The 13,486-nt window shown below is 51.7% G+C and overlaps 1 protein-coding gene across 4 annotated transcripts in view; it reads right to left on the bottom strand.

Annotated features, from left to right (window-relative positions):
• The window catches only part of KIF1A (kinesin family member 1A), a 223,114-nt gene that overhangs the window by 90,496 nt on the left and 119,132 nt on the right, over nucleotides 1–13,486 (bottom strand). For all 4 annotated transcript variants that reach the window (XM_084639637.1, XM_084639634.1, XM_084639635.1 and 1 more), the window contains 6 exons: nucleotides 10,502–10,581; nucleotides 9,692–9,798; nucleotides 2,367–2,450; nucleotides 1,862–2,042; nucleotides 1,639–1,711; nucleotides 1,191–1,284 (listed from right to left, as the gene is read on the bottom strand). In XM_084639637.1, coding sequence (XP_084495763.1) covers nucleotides 1,191–1,284; nucleotides 1,639–1,711; nucleotides 1,862–2,042; nucleotides 2,367–2,450; nucleotides 9,692–9,798; nucleotides 10,502–10,581 — 619 coding nt within the window. The remainder of the gene's footprint in view (nucleotides 1–1,190; nucleotides 1,285–1,638; nucleotides 1,712–1,861; nucleotides 2,043–2,366; nucleotides 2,451–9,691; nucleotides 9,799–10,501; nucleotides 10,582–13,486) is intronic.

Here is a 13,486-nt window from a genome sequence, read left to right as displayed (position 1 = left end):
CTAGTTCTTTTTTGAACCCTGTTATGATCTTGGCCTTCACAACATCCTCTGGCAAAGAGTTCCACAGGTTGACTGTGTGTTGTGTGAAGGAATACTTCCTTTTATTTATTTTAAACCTGCTGCCTATTAATTGCATTAGGTGACCCCTAGTTCTTGTGTTATGAGAAGTAGTAAACAACACTTCCTTATCTACTTTCTCTACACCAGTCATAATTTTATAGACCTCAATCATATCTCCCCTTAGCCGTCTCTTTCCAAGCTGAAAAGTCCCAGTCTTATTAACCTTTCCTCATATGGAAGATCATTAATAAAGATGACCGACCCCTCGAGCACTCCGCTTGAAACTTTCTGGCAAGAATACTGTGGGAGACCATATCAAAACCTTTGCTAAAGTCAAGATATATCACATCCACCATTTTCTCCATATCCACAGAGCCAGTTATCTCATCATAGAAGGCAATCAGGTTGGTCAGGCACGACATGCCCTTGGTGAATCCATGTTGACTGTTCCTGATCACCCTCCTTTCCTCCAAGTGCTTCAAAATGGATTCCTTGAGGACCTGCTCCATGATTTTGCTGGGAACTGAAGTAAGGCTGACCGGTCTGCAGTTCCCCAGGTTCTCTTTCTTCCCTTTTTAAAATATGGGCACTATATTTGCCTTTTTCCAGTCGTCTGGGACCTCCCCCAATCGCCACGAATTTTCAAAGATAATGGCCAATGGCTCTGCAATCACGTCAGCCAATTGGGTTAGATCTGGACCCATAGACTTGTGCATGTTCAGCTTTTCTAAATAGTCCTTAACCTCTTCTTTCACCACTGAGGGCTGCTCACCTACTCCCCATACTGTGTTGCCCAGTGCAGCAATCTGGAAGCTGACCTTGTCTGTGAAGACTGAGGCAAAAAAAATATTGACTACTTCAGCTTTTTCCACATCATCACTTGATGATTACCTTTTCTGTTCATTCCCTCTGGGGCACCTGGCACTGGCAACTGTCGGAAGACAGGATACTGGGCTAGATGGGCCATTCTTATGATAAGAGAGAGTCTCCTGCCAATACACCTGCATAACCTTCCGGACTTTCATCGTAACAGACCAGAGTCATTAGGAAGTGTCATTGGCCAACAAAACTATAAAAGGCTCATTCTCTCTCACACAATTTGTCACTCTCTGCTTTCACTGAACTTTTACCTTCATCTTCAGGCTCTTCCTCTTCCTCATTGGCCTCAGGATAATACCTGGAGTCCATCTGCTTCTGTAAAGCCTCTAGTTTACTCTCATAGTCCTGAGGGAAAGGGGGGAAAATAAGGAAATAACCCACAAACAATTGTCTTTTTGATTTTGACCACCCCTTTCCTGTACCAGGTCTCTCTCAATCCCCATAAAACTGACAAATGGCTCCACCCCCTGTAGAAAGCCAACCTACCCACAGCTGTGTTCACTGGTCTAAAAGGTCCCATTAGATGAGGAGACACATGATATTTCCATTCTGGGTAGTATCTTCAGAAGATGCAGATCCACCCTACTCATGTCAGCACAACCATCCATTGTTCAAACTAGAGGCTCAACCCGTCTGTGCCTTGACGGTAACTAGTGTTGCTCTGATGAACCAGTTAAGAAGCAGAATATATGTGCCTACCAGCCTCTGCTGCTCAAGAAGATAGTTGGCCTCTTCTCTCTCTTTGCGGTATTGGTCCTCCAGTTCCTGAAGCCTGTGAAGAATTAGGAAGGACAGAATGACAAACCTGGACAGATCCACAGTTACTGGCTGGCACCCCATTTCCTTCCCTTCTGCTCCACCTCTCCATGTTCCCCTCCCTCCATGATCCCTCATCTCCTCTGCCTCCCCCATGCCTCCTCACCTCTGCTCCATCTCCTGCTTCATGTCAATGCCTTGTTTCTCCAGCAGCTCTCGCTGCGCGAATGCCCAGTCCACTGGCTCTGCGGGGGTCTCTGCACATGGGGTCCGCTCCCGCTCCTGGCGAGCCTGCTCAGGGTGGTTGAATCGGAACACGTGGCTCTTCCCCATGATGATCCGGTTTCCTTTGGGGAGGGCAGTTCAGAGTTAACCAATGAGGTCTCCACTATAAGCAGAAACTCCAACTCAGTGGCAAGGGTTGCACAGCAGGATTTCCCCCAACAAGGCCTCTCATGTCCCATGACTTATGCCCTGATTCAACAGAGCATTTGAGCATGAGTAGCTGCACTGACTATCCCCCACTGTCACTCCACTGATGCCACTAGACTAGAACCACCATCTGCCCAACAGGGTGACCTGGTATGTTTCTATAAGGGGATCTATGTGGGTCAGTGGTTAAAGCATTCTGTCAATGCTGAGTCAATCACTCCCTCCGAAGCAGGACCTACCAGATCGCAGGACACTGGGTTCCATCACTTTTTTGCCATTGACGTAGGTGTCGGCCCCTTCGCAAGGTTCTAGTGTCACCACTACTGTGAGAAAGGCATAGGAGAGAGAAAGAGACAGGAGGAGAGGTGTGAAGGGACAGCAGAGGCCTGAAGGGTTGCTGGTCTCCTGATTGCATTGGAAATGTTGGCTGTGCAGGCCCTATGGGCTGCGATAGGAAGGGAGGGCTGTTTGTTTAGCATCTTGATGCCAGTGGACACCCTGCTCCAGACATACAAGCCCAAGCACATACAACAAGGTTGTACTTCAAAAGCGCCTGTGGAATTTAGGAGTGCGTCTCGCTGAAAATCAATGGGGCTGGTGCTCCTAAACCCCTGAAGTGCTTTTGAAGATCTCCCCCTGTGTCTATATCTTAGTTATAAATGTCAGGTTAATTTCCTTATGTTCCCACATGGCAGGCCTTCACCACCTTCTTACCCCCATTATTTCACTGGCATTTAACGATTTGTCTCTTCCATGCCAAAGTCCAGCCTGGATCTGCAGACTGCAAACTACCTGCCATCAGTCTTTGAGCATTAATCACCGAGAGCCAGAACATGCCCCGCTTCCTCCCACGTCACAACTGGTCCCACAGACAGCCCGGGGGCTGCTCACCGAGCAAAGCACTATACAGCATGTGTAAGAGGGGACAGCACATGACACTGAGTAACAGAGGGACCGCCTGGGGATCTGGGAGTTGTATTATTTGTTCTCTAGTCACTCGGTGAGAAGTAACCTCCGAACTATTATATTGTGGTACTGCCACCTGCTGACCTCTTCAGCAAGCTAGGCTGCATGGAGATTCCTGGATAGGGTGAAAGAGGGATTGGGCCACTCCAGCTTTTAACAATGCATTGCTTTTGTATGCCAGTGGGTTGCCCACCCCATTGCTGCTGCAGGTGAGCGGAGGGGTAGGAAAGCAGTCTCTATCCCTAAACCTGTAGCGATTTTAAAGGACACTGCCAGCAAACCTGTATAATGTTGAGTCAGCCAGGCTGCCGGTCTTCTTGGCGTCATCAATTTTATATTAATAACAACCTCCCCTCACAGCACTGAGGCAACACCCACCAGTAACCTGAACCCGAACCCTGCTGCCTGCCTGTCTTCTCTCCTCTCGAGACTGCCCACTGGGTGCAGCAGGCTAAGGAATCTCTGCCTGCCGCACCACATGAGCACTGTTTACATGAACTACAACTGTTCTGACTGGGCAAAGGGAAATGATCCAGGCACATGGATGCAGGAAAAAGCAGTTACTTACTTTCTCGTAACTGTTGTTCTTTGAGATGTGTTGTTCACGTCCGTTCCACATTAGCTGTGCGCGCGCTGCATGCACGAGCGTTGGAAACTTTTTCCCTTAGCGGCTCCCATCGGGCCGGCGGGGCCCCCCAAGTGAGCCGTGCATATATACCCCTGCTGGCCTGACCCCCTCCGGTTCCTTCTTGTGGCGACTCCGACAGAGGGGTAGGAGGGTGGGTGGTGGAATGGACGTGTACAACACATCTCGAAGAACAACAGTTACGAGAAAGTAAGTAACCGTTTTTTCTTCTCTGAGTGCTTGTTCACGTCCATTCCACATTAGGTGAATCACAAGCTTACCTCTGGAGGAGGGTAGGAGTCACGGAACAACTGCTCAGAGAACCGCTCTGCCAACTGCTTCGTCCTCTCTGGCCTGCTGGTTGACCGCGTAGTGGGTCATGAAAGTGTGCACCGAAGACCAGGTGGTTGGTCTGCAGATCTTTTGGATCGGGACCTGTGCCAGGAATGCACCCTGGTCGAGTTGGCCATGACCACCGGGGCCGGAACACCTGCAAGCTCATAGCACGTCCGGATGCAGCTTGTAATCCAAGACGAGATCCGCTGCGCCGACACTGGGAGGCCTTTCATCCTCTCGGCTACAGCCACAAACAGCTGTGTAGATTTACAAAAGGGCTTGGTGCGCTTCAAATAGAATGCCAGCACTTGACGCACATCCAGGGTGTGCAAGCTGCAGTGACTCAGGTCCGTATGAGGTTTTGGGAAGAACACCGGCAGACAAATGTCCTGGTCCAAATGGAATTGGGAGACCACCTTAGGGAGGAACTTGGGGTGCCGTCGGAGCTGCACCTTGCCCTGGTGCAATACTGAAAACGGTGGCTCAGAGGTGAGGGCCATCAGTTCGGACACCCTTCTGGTCGAGGTAATGGTCACCAGAAATGCCACCTTCCACGAAAGGTGGAGAAGAGAACAGGAAGTGAGGGGCCTGAAAGGGGGTCCCATGAGTTTAGAGAGGACCAGGTTAAGGTTCCATGGAGGGACTGGGGGTGGGAGTACAGAAACACCCTCTCCAACCCTTTAAGGAACCATCCCACCATTGGGTGGGAAAACACCGAGCCCCCCGAGAACCCCGGATGGAAGGCAGAGATGGCCGCCAGGTGTACTCTGAGTGAGGACGGGGGCTAGCCCTTGCTGCTTGAGGTGCAGGAGGCACTCCAGGATGGCCTGCACCGGGGCCTGCCATGGCCGCACCTGTTGGGGTTCACACCAACATGAGAACCTTTTCCACTTGGCCATATAGGTCGTCATAGTGGAGGGCTTCCTACTGCCAAGCAGAATCTGCTGCACAGGAAAGGAGCACTGGCTCTCCAAGGCGTTTAGCCACAGAGTCTCCACGCTGTCAGGTGCAGTGACTGCAGGTCAGGGTGGAGAAGCCACCCACCGTCCTGTGTAATGAGGTCCCAGTGTAGAGGCAGGACTACTGGGGCCTCCACCAAAAGCTCTAGGAGCGATGTGTACCAGTGCTGGCGGGCCCAGGCTGGGGCAATGAGGATCACCACTGCCCTGTTCCTGAGTACCTTAAGCAGGACCTTGTGTACTAAGGGGAGCAGGGGAAAAGCATACCTCAAGCCCCCTCTCCATGGGATCGCAAATGCGTCCGCGAGCGAGCCTGGGCTGCGGCCCTGGAATGAGCAGAACCATGGGCACTGGGCGTTGGCCCTGGTGGCAAACAGGTCTACTTGGGAAACCCCCACCTGCAGAAGAGTGAAAGCATGACGTCCACCCTGAGCGTCCACTCGTGCATGCGGTATGACCTGCTGAGGGAGTCCACCAGCTCGTTTTGTACCCCCGGGAGATAGGACGCCTCGAGATGAATTGCATGGGCTATGCAAAAGTCCTAGAGGAGGAGAGCCTCGTGACAGAGTGGCGAGGAACGAGCCCCGCCCTGTCTGTTTATATAAAACATGGCAGTAGTGACCACTCAGAGTGGCGTGAAAGGTCTGGCGGAGAGTCGAACCGCCCTGAGCTCCTTCACATTGATATGGAGCGACCGCTCTGCTCCAGACCACAAGCCCTGAGTCCTGAGGTCCCCCAGGTGAGCCCTCCATCCGTGTTCTGATGCGTCCGTCACCACCGTCAGGTCCGGTTGTGGGGCGGCAAAGGGGATGCCTTCGCAAACCACAGGCTGGGACTGCCACCACAGCAGGGAGTCCAGCACGTCCCTTGGGGCTGTCACTACCAAGTCCAGGGGTCCCTGCCTGGGCGGTACACACGAGCAAGCCACGCCTGCAGAGTCCTGAGTCTCAGTCTGGCATGCCTGACCATGTGTGTGCATGCTGCCATGTGGCCCAGCAGCCGCAGGCAGCACCTGGCCGTTGTCATTGGAAACTGGTGCAGGGAGGCCACAGCTTGCTGGATAGCCCGGAATTAGGATACTGGAAAGCTTGTTCTGGCCTCCACTGCTTCCAGGACCGCCCCTATGAATTCCACTCTCTGCGTGGGTACGAGCATGGACTTGGGGACGTTGACCAGGAGCCCCAGCTCGCGGAACAATCTGCCACATGGCCCCACACTTCTGCCTCAGATCGGCCCGCCAGGAGCCAGTCGTCTAGGTATGGGTACACGCGGATTCTCTGCCTCCGTAAGAAGGCTGCCACCACCGCCATGCACTTCGTGAATACCCCTGGGGCTGCGGCCTAACCAAACGGGAGAACTGCAAACTGGTAATGTTCTTGGCCCAAGGTGAAGCGTAGGAACCTCCGACGTGCTGGGTGGATGGTGATATGGAAGTCCATGTCCTTCATGTCGAGGGCAGCGAACCAGTCCCCCAGATCCAGGGAAGGGATGATGGTGCCCAGAGAGACCATGCAGAACCGGGCCTTGACCCGGAACTTGTTGAGCCCGTGCAGGACTAAAATGGGACAAAGGCTCCTTTTGGCCTTGGGGATGAGGAAGTACCGGGAGTAGAACTCTTTCCCCCTTAGGCTGTGCGGCACTGCCTCTACCACCCCTGTCTCTAGCAGCAAGCGGACTTCCTTCTCTAGGAGATGCTGGTGAGAGGGGTCCCTGAAGAGGGACAGGAAAGAGGGGTGGGGGGGAGAGGGAGGCAAACTGCAGTGAGTACCTGTTCTGCACCGTGCGTAAGACCCAAAGGTCTGAGGTAATGGTGGACCACGCATGGGAGAAACAGGGCAGGCAGTTCAGGAAACAAAGGGACGGTTCCGGTGACTTCTATGGTTCGCTGTCTTCGAGCGCACCTTCAAAAGTCTGGCATACTGCCCGGCTGGGGTTTGTGCTGGCCTTGTTTCTGGGCCGGTGCATTATTGTTGTTGCGCCGTCGCCTGTGATCCCTGCCTCGCCTACGGTAAGGCTCATACCTATGGCGAGGCTGGTACTGGCGTTGAGGGGGAGGCTGTGGCTAAAGGGGCTTCCTCTGGGTCGCCGGGGTGTGCATACCCAGCGACTTAAGCGTAGCTCGCGAGTCCTTGAGGCTGTGCAGCCTAAGTTATTCAAGCCTAAGTTAATTGTATCCAATTTGCAAATGAATTCCAATTCAACAGTTTCAGGCAAGGACTGGCCTGTCTCCCAAGATTTGTGAGAGTGTTGGGTCATCCTTCAGGATAGGTTGTAGATCCTTAATAATGCGTTGGAGGGGTGTTCTCACAAATCTTGGGAGACAGGCCAGTTCTTGCCTACAGACAGCCCCCAAACCTGAAGCAAATACTCACCAGCAACCACATACCACACAACAGAACCACTAACCCAGGAACCTATCCTTGCAACAAAGCCCGTTGCCAACTGTGCCCACATATCTATTCAGGGGACACCATCACAGGGCCTAATAACATCAGCCACACTATCAGAGGCTCATTCACCTGCACATCCACCAATGTGATATATGCCATCATGTGCCAGCAATGCCCCTCTGCCATGTACATTGGTCAAACTGGACAGTCTCTACATACAAGAATAAATGGACACAAATCAGATGTCAAGAATTATAACATTCATAAACCAGCCAGAGAACACTTCAATCTCTCTGGTCACGCGATTACAAACATGAAAATTGCGATATTACAACAAAAAACCTTCAAATCCAGACTCCAGCCAGAGACTGTTGAATTGGAATTCATTTGCAAATTGGATACAATTAACTTAGGCTTGAATAGAGACTGGGAGTGGCCAAGTCATTATGCAAGGTAACCTATTTCCCCTTGTTTTTTCCTACTCCCACCCCCCCTCAGACATTCTTGTTAAACCCTGGATTTGTGCTGGAAATGGCCCACCTTGATTATCATACACATTGTAAGGAGAGTGGTCACTTTAGATAAGCTATTACCAGCAGGAGAGTGGGTTTGTGTGTGGGGGTGGGGAGGGGTGAGAAAACCTGGATTTGTGCTGGAAATGGCCCAACTTGATTATCATACACATTGTAAGGAGAGTGATCACTTTAGATAAGCTATTACCAGCAGGAGAGTGGGGTGGGAGGAGGTATTTTTTCATGCTTTGTGTGTATATAAAAAGATCTTCTACACTTTCCACAGTATGCATCCGATGAAGTGAGCTGTAGCTCATGAAAGCTTATGCTCAAATAAATTGGTTAGTCACTAAGGTGCCACAAGTACTCCTTTTTTTTTTATAAATATCTAGGTTTTTTGTTTCTACTGCTGGCGCACATCCCCACATTACCTCAATATGGTGCACATAACAAAATTCATTTTGCCCATGGATAGAAAAAATTAGAGGGAACATGGTGGGGGTGCACCGCACCCCCCGTCTTGAAGTGGTTTCCATTATATTACAGTTTGGTTCAATGACTGTCAGCATCCTCACTACACCAATTGTTCCTGCACCCCTGGCCAGCCATAGTGTAGCGGGAGCCACAGTTCAAATCTCCAGCCTCACTCCTACTCAACCAACACAGCTCCTGTCCTGAAGCAGTCCCCACTATTCCAGTCCTGAGCCCCCAGCCCCCATCTCTGACAAAGCAGAGCAGAATCCTGACCTGCAGTTTCACTTGCTGACTCATTTCAACACATGGGATTGAAGTATGCAAATGAACTAGAGGGACAAAGTTATGACTGGCTGTGCTACCTCTGATGTCACCACCTCTCCACTGCCTAAGTTTCAAATGGGCACAAGGCGGAAATCAGGTCTGGTCGCCAGTCACCAAAATGAACAAAATGTTTCCCTGTGCATCCCAAGACTGCAAACAGCAGAATGCCACTGAGCTAAGTGCTTGGCCTCACTCTGCTTGGCCAGTGACGTGTATCACTGATTCTAGGGGTTAGACCATGCTCCCATCAAAGCTACAAAGCGCATTCTGAAAGACTGTGGCGGGATTAAGAAAAAAACAGAGCCTGAGTCTCTGGCCTTTCCGCAAATCAATCCCAGAGATTTACCCCCCACATCCTGTGAGCAAGCCTCATTAACAATAACTGCCCATTCTGCAGGAGGGATGACCTCAGATAACACAGAATGTCTTCGGCAAGGGAATCAGCCTTCATAGCTCACTCTTTTCTTTCACACCCATCTTCTCTACTTCCTGATTTGCCTTACAGAATGGCCTCTATTAGCATATCAGCTGCAATTCCCTGGAGATGCTTCCCTTCACTTCTGCCAGTGGCATGGCTATGGAAGGCAACAGTGTCCTGCCAATGCTCTGCACTGCTAGCTGCCTTTCAAGGGGTGTGACCGGGGAAGATGGTACAGCCAGGAGATTGGTCTGACTGTGCTTCAACGAGTGCAAGGAAGGAAATGGGAATGACCCAACCCAGGAGACAGGCGGTGATATCACAGCACATCCTGTCAAGGCTGCACTCCCACACACCCCACCTTGACAAGTAGGTAGAGAGAAGGTGCCCTCCTCCATGCCTCTTGACAGGCATTAGTGCCCCAGTCCTCCTGGATGTAAGTAGGAGCTCAGGTGCCCTGACTGCAAACACTAAGAAGGAGCTGCAGGTAGCCAGGTATGTGACTGAACTGGGGTGAAAGCACAGAGTGTGGACGTGTGAGGCTCTCTGTCTGAGGGTACCTTCGCCACCGGCCTTGGTGTGGCTGCGGAAAATGCAGTGCTCTTCCTTAATGAAGTGTCCACTCAGCACGATGTCCTGCCTCCTCTCCGCGTCCTCTCGGCCGACCCTGCGGGGAGACACAGACTTAGTAGGGTTCCCTGGCAATAATACACCAGATTTCAGACCGTTTACAGCAGCGCACTTGAAGGGCCTGATCCAAAGCCCACTGGTCATTCCATCTATTTTAATGGGCTTTGGATCTGGTCTCAGGAGACCCTCAGTGGGCAGCAAGGCAAACATCTTAGTTGGAAGCTGTCATGGGGAAATGTGACTTTTCACATGCCAGTATACACCAGCTAATGCATCCCTTCCAAGTGGTGGAATTAGAATATGCATCTGCTCTCTCTCCCTGCCCACCCGGTAGTGTAGGGCCAGGGCTTCTGCAGACGACAGCCCTCGCCCATCCCCAGGATGGGACATTCTTCCACAAGGATAGCGCTGCCCAGCTCCCCTTCACGGGACAGCACATTAAGTCCATGGGAACACATCAATTAGATTCCCCTTCAGTTCACCTCTCTGGGAAGTCCAGCCTGACCCAGGGACTACGCAGAGGGCAGGGCTGCAATTCCTCCATAGTTTCAGGTCTCTTTGTCACTAGTGACCTGAGTTTGATAGCAACAGAGCACCGACACCTGGTTCAGCAGTGAATGAGGAGGAGAGGGGGATCCCATGCCCTGGGCCTGCCCTGCACTCAGACAACCAGAGTCCAATGCTGTTCATTTCAGCAGACACACTGGTGCTACATGATTCTGTGGCGGTTATGCTCTCACCTGGTTATCCCATCCTTAATGTAGTACAGAAGGCATTCAGACATCAGGGGGTCCTCATTCAGATTGACCAGGTGAGGCGTCTAGGAGGGAAAGAGACAACGGGTCAAAGGCATTCTCAGTAACCGTGCCAGACACCAAGCCATGTCACAGGACAGCCCCACCCTCAAAAACACGGCCACCTGACAGGCTGCTCCACTGCACGGAGTCTCCACTCCTGCCCCAGCATAATTCCAGGAGAGAATATTTGGGGTAGGGTGTGACACTCTGTACCTCAGGGGAACAACCAGCAATCTGTGTAAAAAGCAACAATCTGTGTAAAATGACTGTGTGGTATCCAATACAAAGTTTGTCATGTTGGGTGTCTTTGGAAGGCTCATGATACACTGAGTATGGTTGTTATAGTGATGTTATAGTAGTCGTTATAGTTATGTTATAGGTTATAATTTCATGTATATAGTTATGAGGCTGAAAATGTATCCTGGTGGCTTAAAATAAGCCCATGCAAAAACTCTACAAGAGCTGAGAGGCAGTTCACACCTCATCAGGACGTGTATGGAACAAACCCAGCCCAGCCTCACAGGAACAAAGGACGCTGACCTAGACAGCAACAAAAGAATCTGTTCGACTCTCAAGGGAGTCACCTCCTTTCCTTTGATCAGTTTGGCATTGCAATGCCTGACTCTGAAGGCAGCACTAAGCCAATAGGGAAGAAAGGATATGATAAAAAGGAAAGACATTTGCCATGCTCTTCCTCTCTCTCTTCCACCTACATCTACGGAGACCACACCAAGCGACTGAAGCGCTGATCAAAGGTGCTGAAGAGCACCCAGCCAGACTGAGGAGAGAAGCATCTAAAGGCTTGTCTACACTGGCAAGTTTGTGCGCAGTAAAACAGCTTTGAGCACTGTAACTCCCGAGGTGCACACACTGCCAAGCCACTTAGTGCGCAGAAACTGCACAGTTGCAGCGCTCTAAAAAAACCACCTTGAGGGGAGGCGTAGAGCTTTCTGCACTGGGGCTACAGCACTGCGGTGCCAGTGTAGACCCCCCTGGTCAATTACAGCGCTGTGATTGCCCTCCGGGAGGTGTCCCACAAATGCCTGTTCTCACCTCTCTGGCCATCGGTTTGAACTCCACTGCCCTGCCCTCAGGTGACCAACCGTCAGCCCCACCCCATACATTCCTTTGCAAATTTGAAAGTCCCTTTCCTGTTTGCTCTGTGATGCATGCAGTGGTCTCAGTGCATCTTTCCAGGTGGCCATGCCTGCTCCACGCACCAGGTAATCCCCTGCTTAGAGCAATGCCAAGCTACTGGACCTCATCGGTATTTGGGGAGAGGAGGCAGTGCAGATACCTATGGACACATGTCTAGATGCATGATAGAAAAGGGCCATGATGAGGACACATTGCAGTGCAGGGTCAAAGTGAAGGAGCTGTGGAATGCCTACCACAAGGCGCGGGAGGCAAACCGCTGCTCTGGTGCTGTGCCCACAAGCTGCCTGTTCTACAAAGAGCTGGACGCGATACTCGGTGGTGATCCCACCTCCACTGTGAAGTCCCCTGTGGATACTTCATTGGCTTCATTGCCAGTCGAGAGTGGACCGAGCCAGGAGGAGGTAATTTTGGATGAAGAGGGGCAGGGGGAACCAGAGGCAGAGGATGACTCGGAGGCCAGAGATGCATGCAGTCAGGAGCTCTTTTTTACCCCGGAGGAGTCTAGCCAGTGTGACAAAGTTCCTCCTCTACCTTGGTGGGTCTTGCGCTTATTGGCGGATTTGTTCACCTTGCAGCTTCATGGCAGCCCTCAGCTTGGCCGTTTTTCTGAACCCACAGTCCAGGTCGACTCCTTCTGTGTCTGATCAGGAGTTGGGAGGTTTGGGGGAAACCCGGGCCCGCCCTCTACTCCGGGTTCCAGCCCAGGGCCCTGTGGAATGCAGCTGTCTAGAGTGCCTCCTGGAACAGCTGTGCGACAGCTACAACTCCCTGGGCTACTTCCACATGGCCTCCTCCCAACACCTTCTTTATTCTCACCATAGGACCTTCCTCCTGGTGACTGATAATGCCTGTACTCCTCAGTCATCCAACAGTATACGTTCTCACTCTCAGTTCCTAGTGCCTCTTGCTCCCAGCTCCTTACACGCGCACCATAAACTGAAGTGAACTCCTTTTTAAACCCAGGTGCCCTGATTAGCCTGCCTTAATTGATTCTAGCAGCTTCTTGATTGGCTGCAGGTGTTCTAATCAGCCTGTCTGTCTTAATTGTCTCCAGAAGGTTCCTGATTGTTCTGGAACCTTCTCTGTTCCCTTACCCACCGAAAAGGGACCTACTTAACCTGGGGCTAATATATCTGCCTTCTATTACTGTCCTGTAGCCCTCTGGCCCGACCCTGTCACACCAGTCACAGCAGACGGATATTGGCGAAGCAGAAACAGGAGAGGAGGCCCTGGTAAGTGGATCTGGTTTTGGAAATTGCGGAAGAGAGTTGTTGGGGGCAGGAAGCTGCAGAAAGCAGGCTTGTCTCCCACATCATGCCTAGTTTGAGCGGCTGTTGATACACTCCCTCACTTCATGGGAATCTCCCTCAGAGATCTCCAGGAAACTCTTGTGGAGATACTGGGCAATCCGCTCCCGCTGGTTCCTCGGCAGAGCTGCTTTGTTTCTTGCCCCATCAACAGTAACTTTCCCCCACCACTGTGCCGTCATGGGGAGCGGATGGGGGAGACCATAGCTGCACACAGGCTAGCTGCATAGGGACCAGGTTGGAAGCTGCAAGCCTGGAGAACACCCTTCCTTGATTCCCTGCTCACCCTCAACAGTGAGATATCTTCCAAAATGATAATCTTCTGTGGAAAGTGTGGGGACAGGAATGATTATCAGCCCCCCTCCCCTCCCGCCACAGTGCTGGCTCTCCCCAAGTGCCCAAGAGCCATGTGCCTAGTGTACAGCAGGTTCCGGGAACAGTGATTTACTTTGCCCCTGTGGCT

Source organism: Lepidochelys olivacea, assembly GCF_965140295.1.
Source record: "Lepidochelys olivacea isolate rLepOli2 genome assembly, chromosome: 9".
NCBI lineage: Eukaryota > Metazoa > Chordata > Testudines > Cheloniidae > Lepidochelys > Lepidochelys olivacea.
This window is presented reverse-complemented; position numbering and strand designations above follow the sequence as displayed.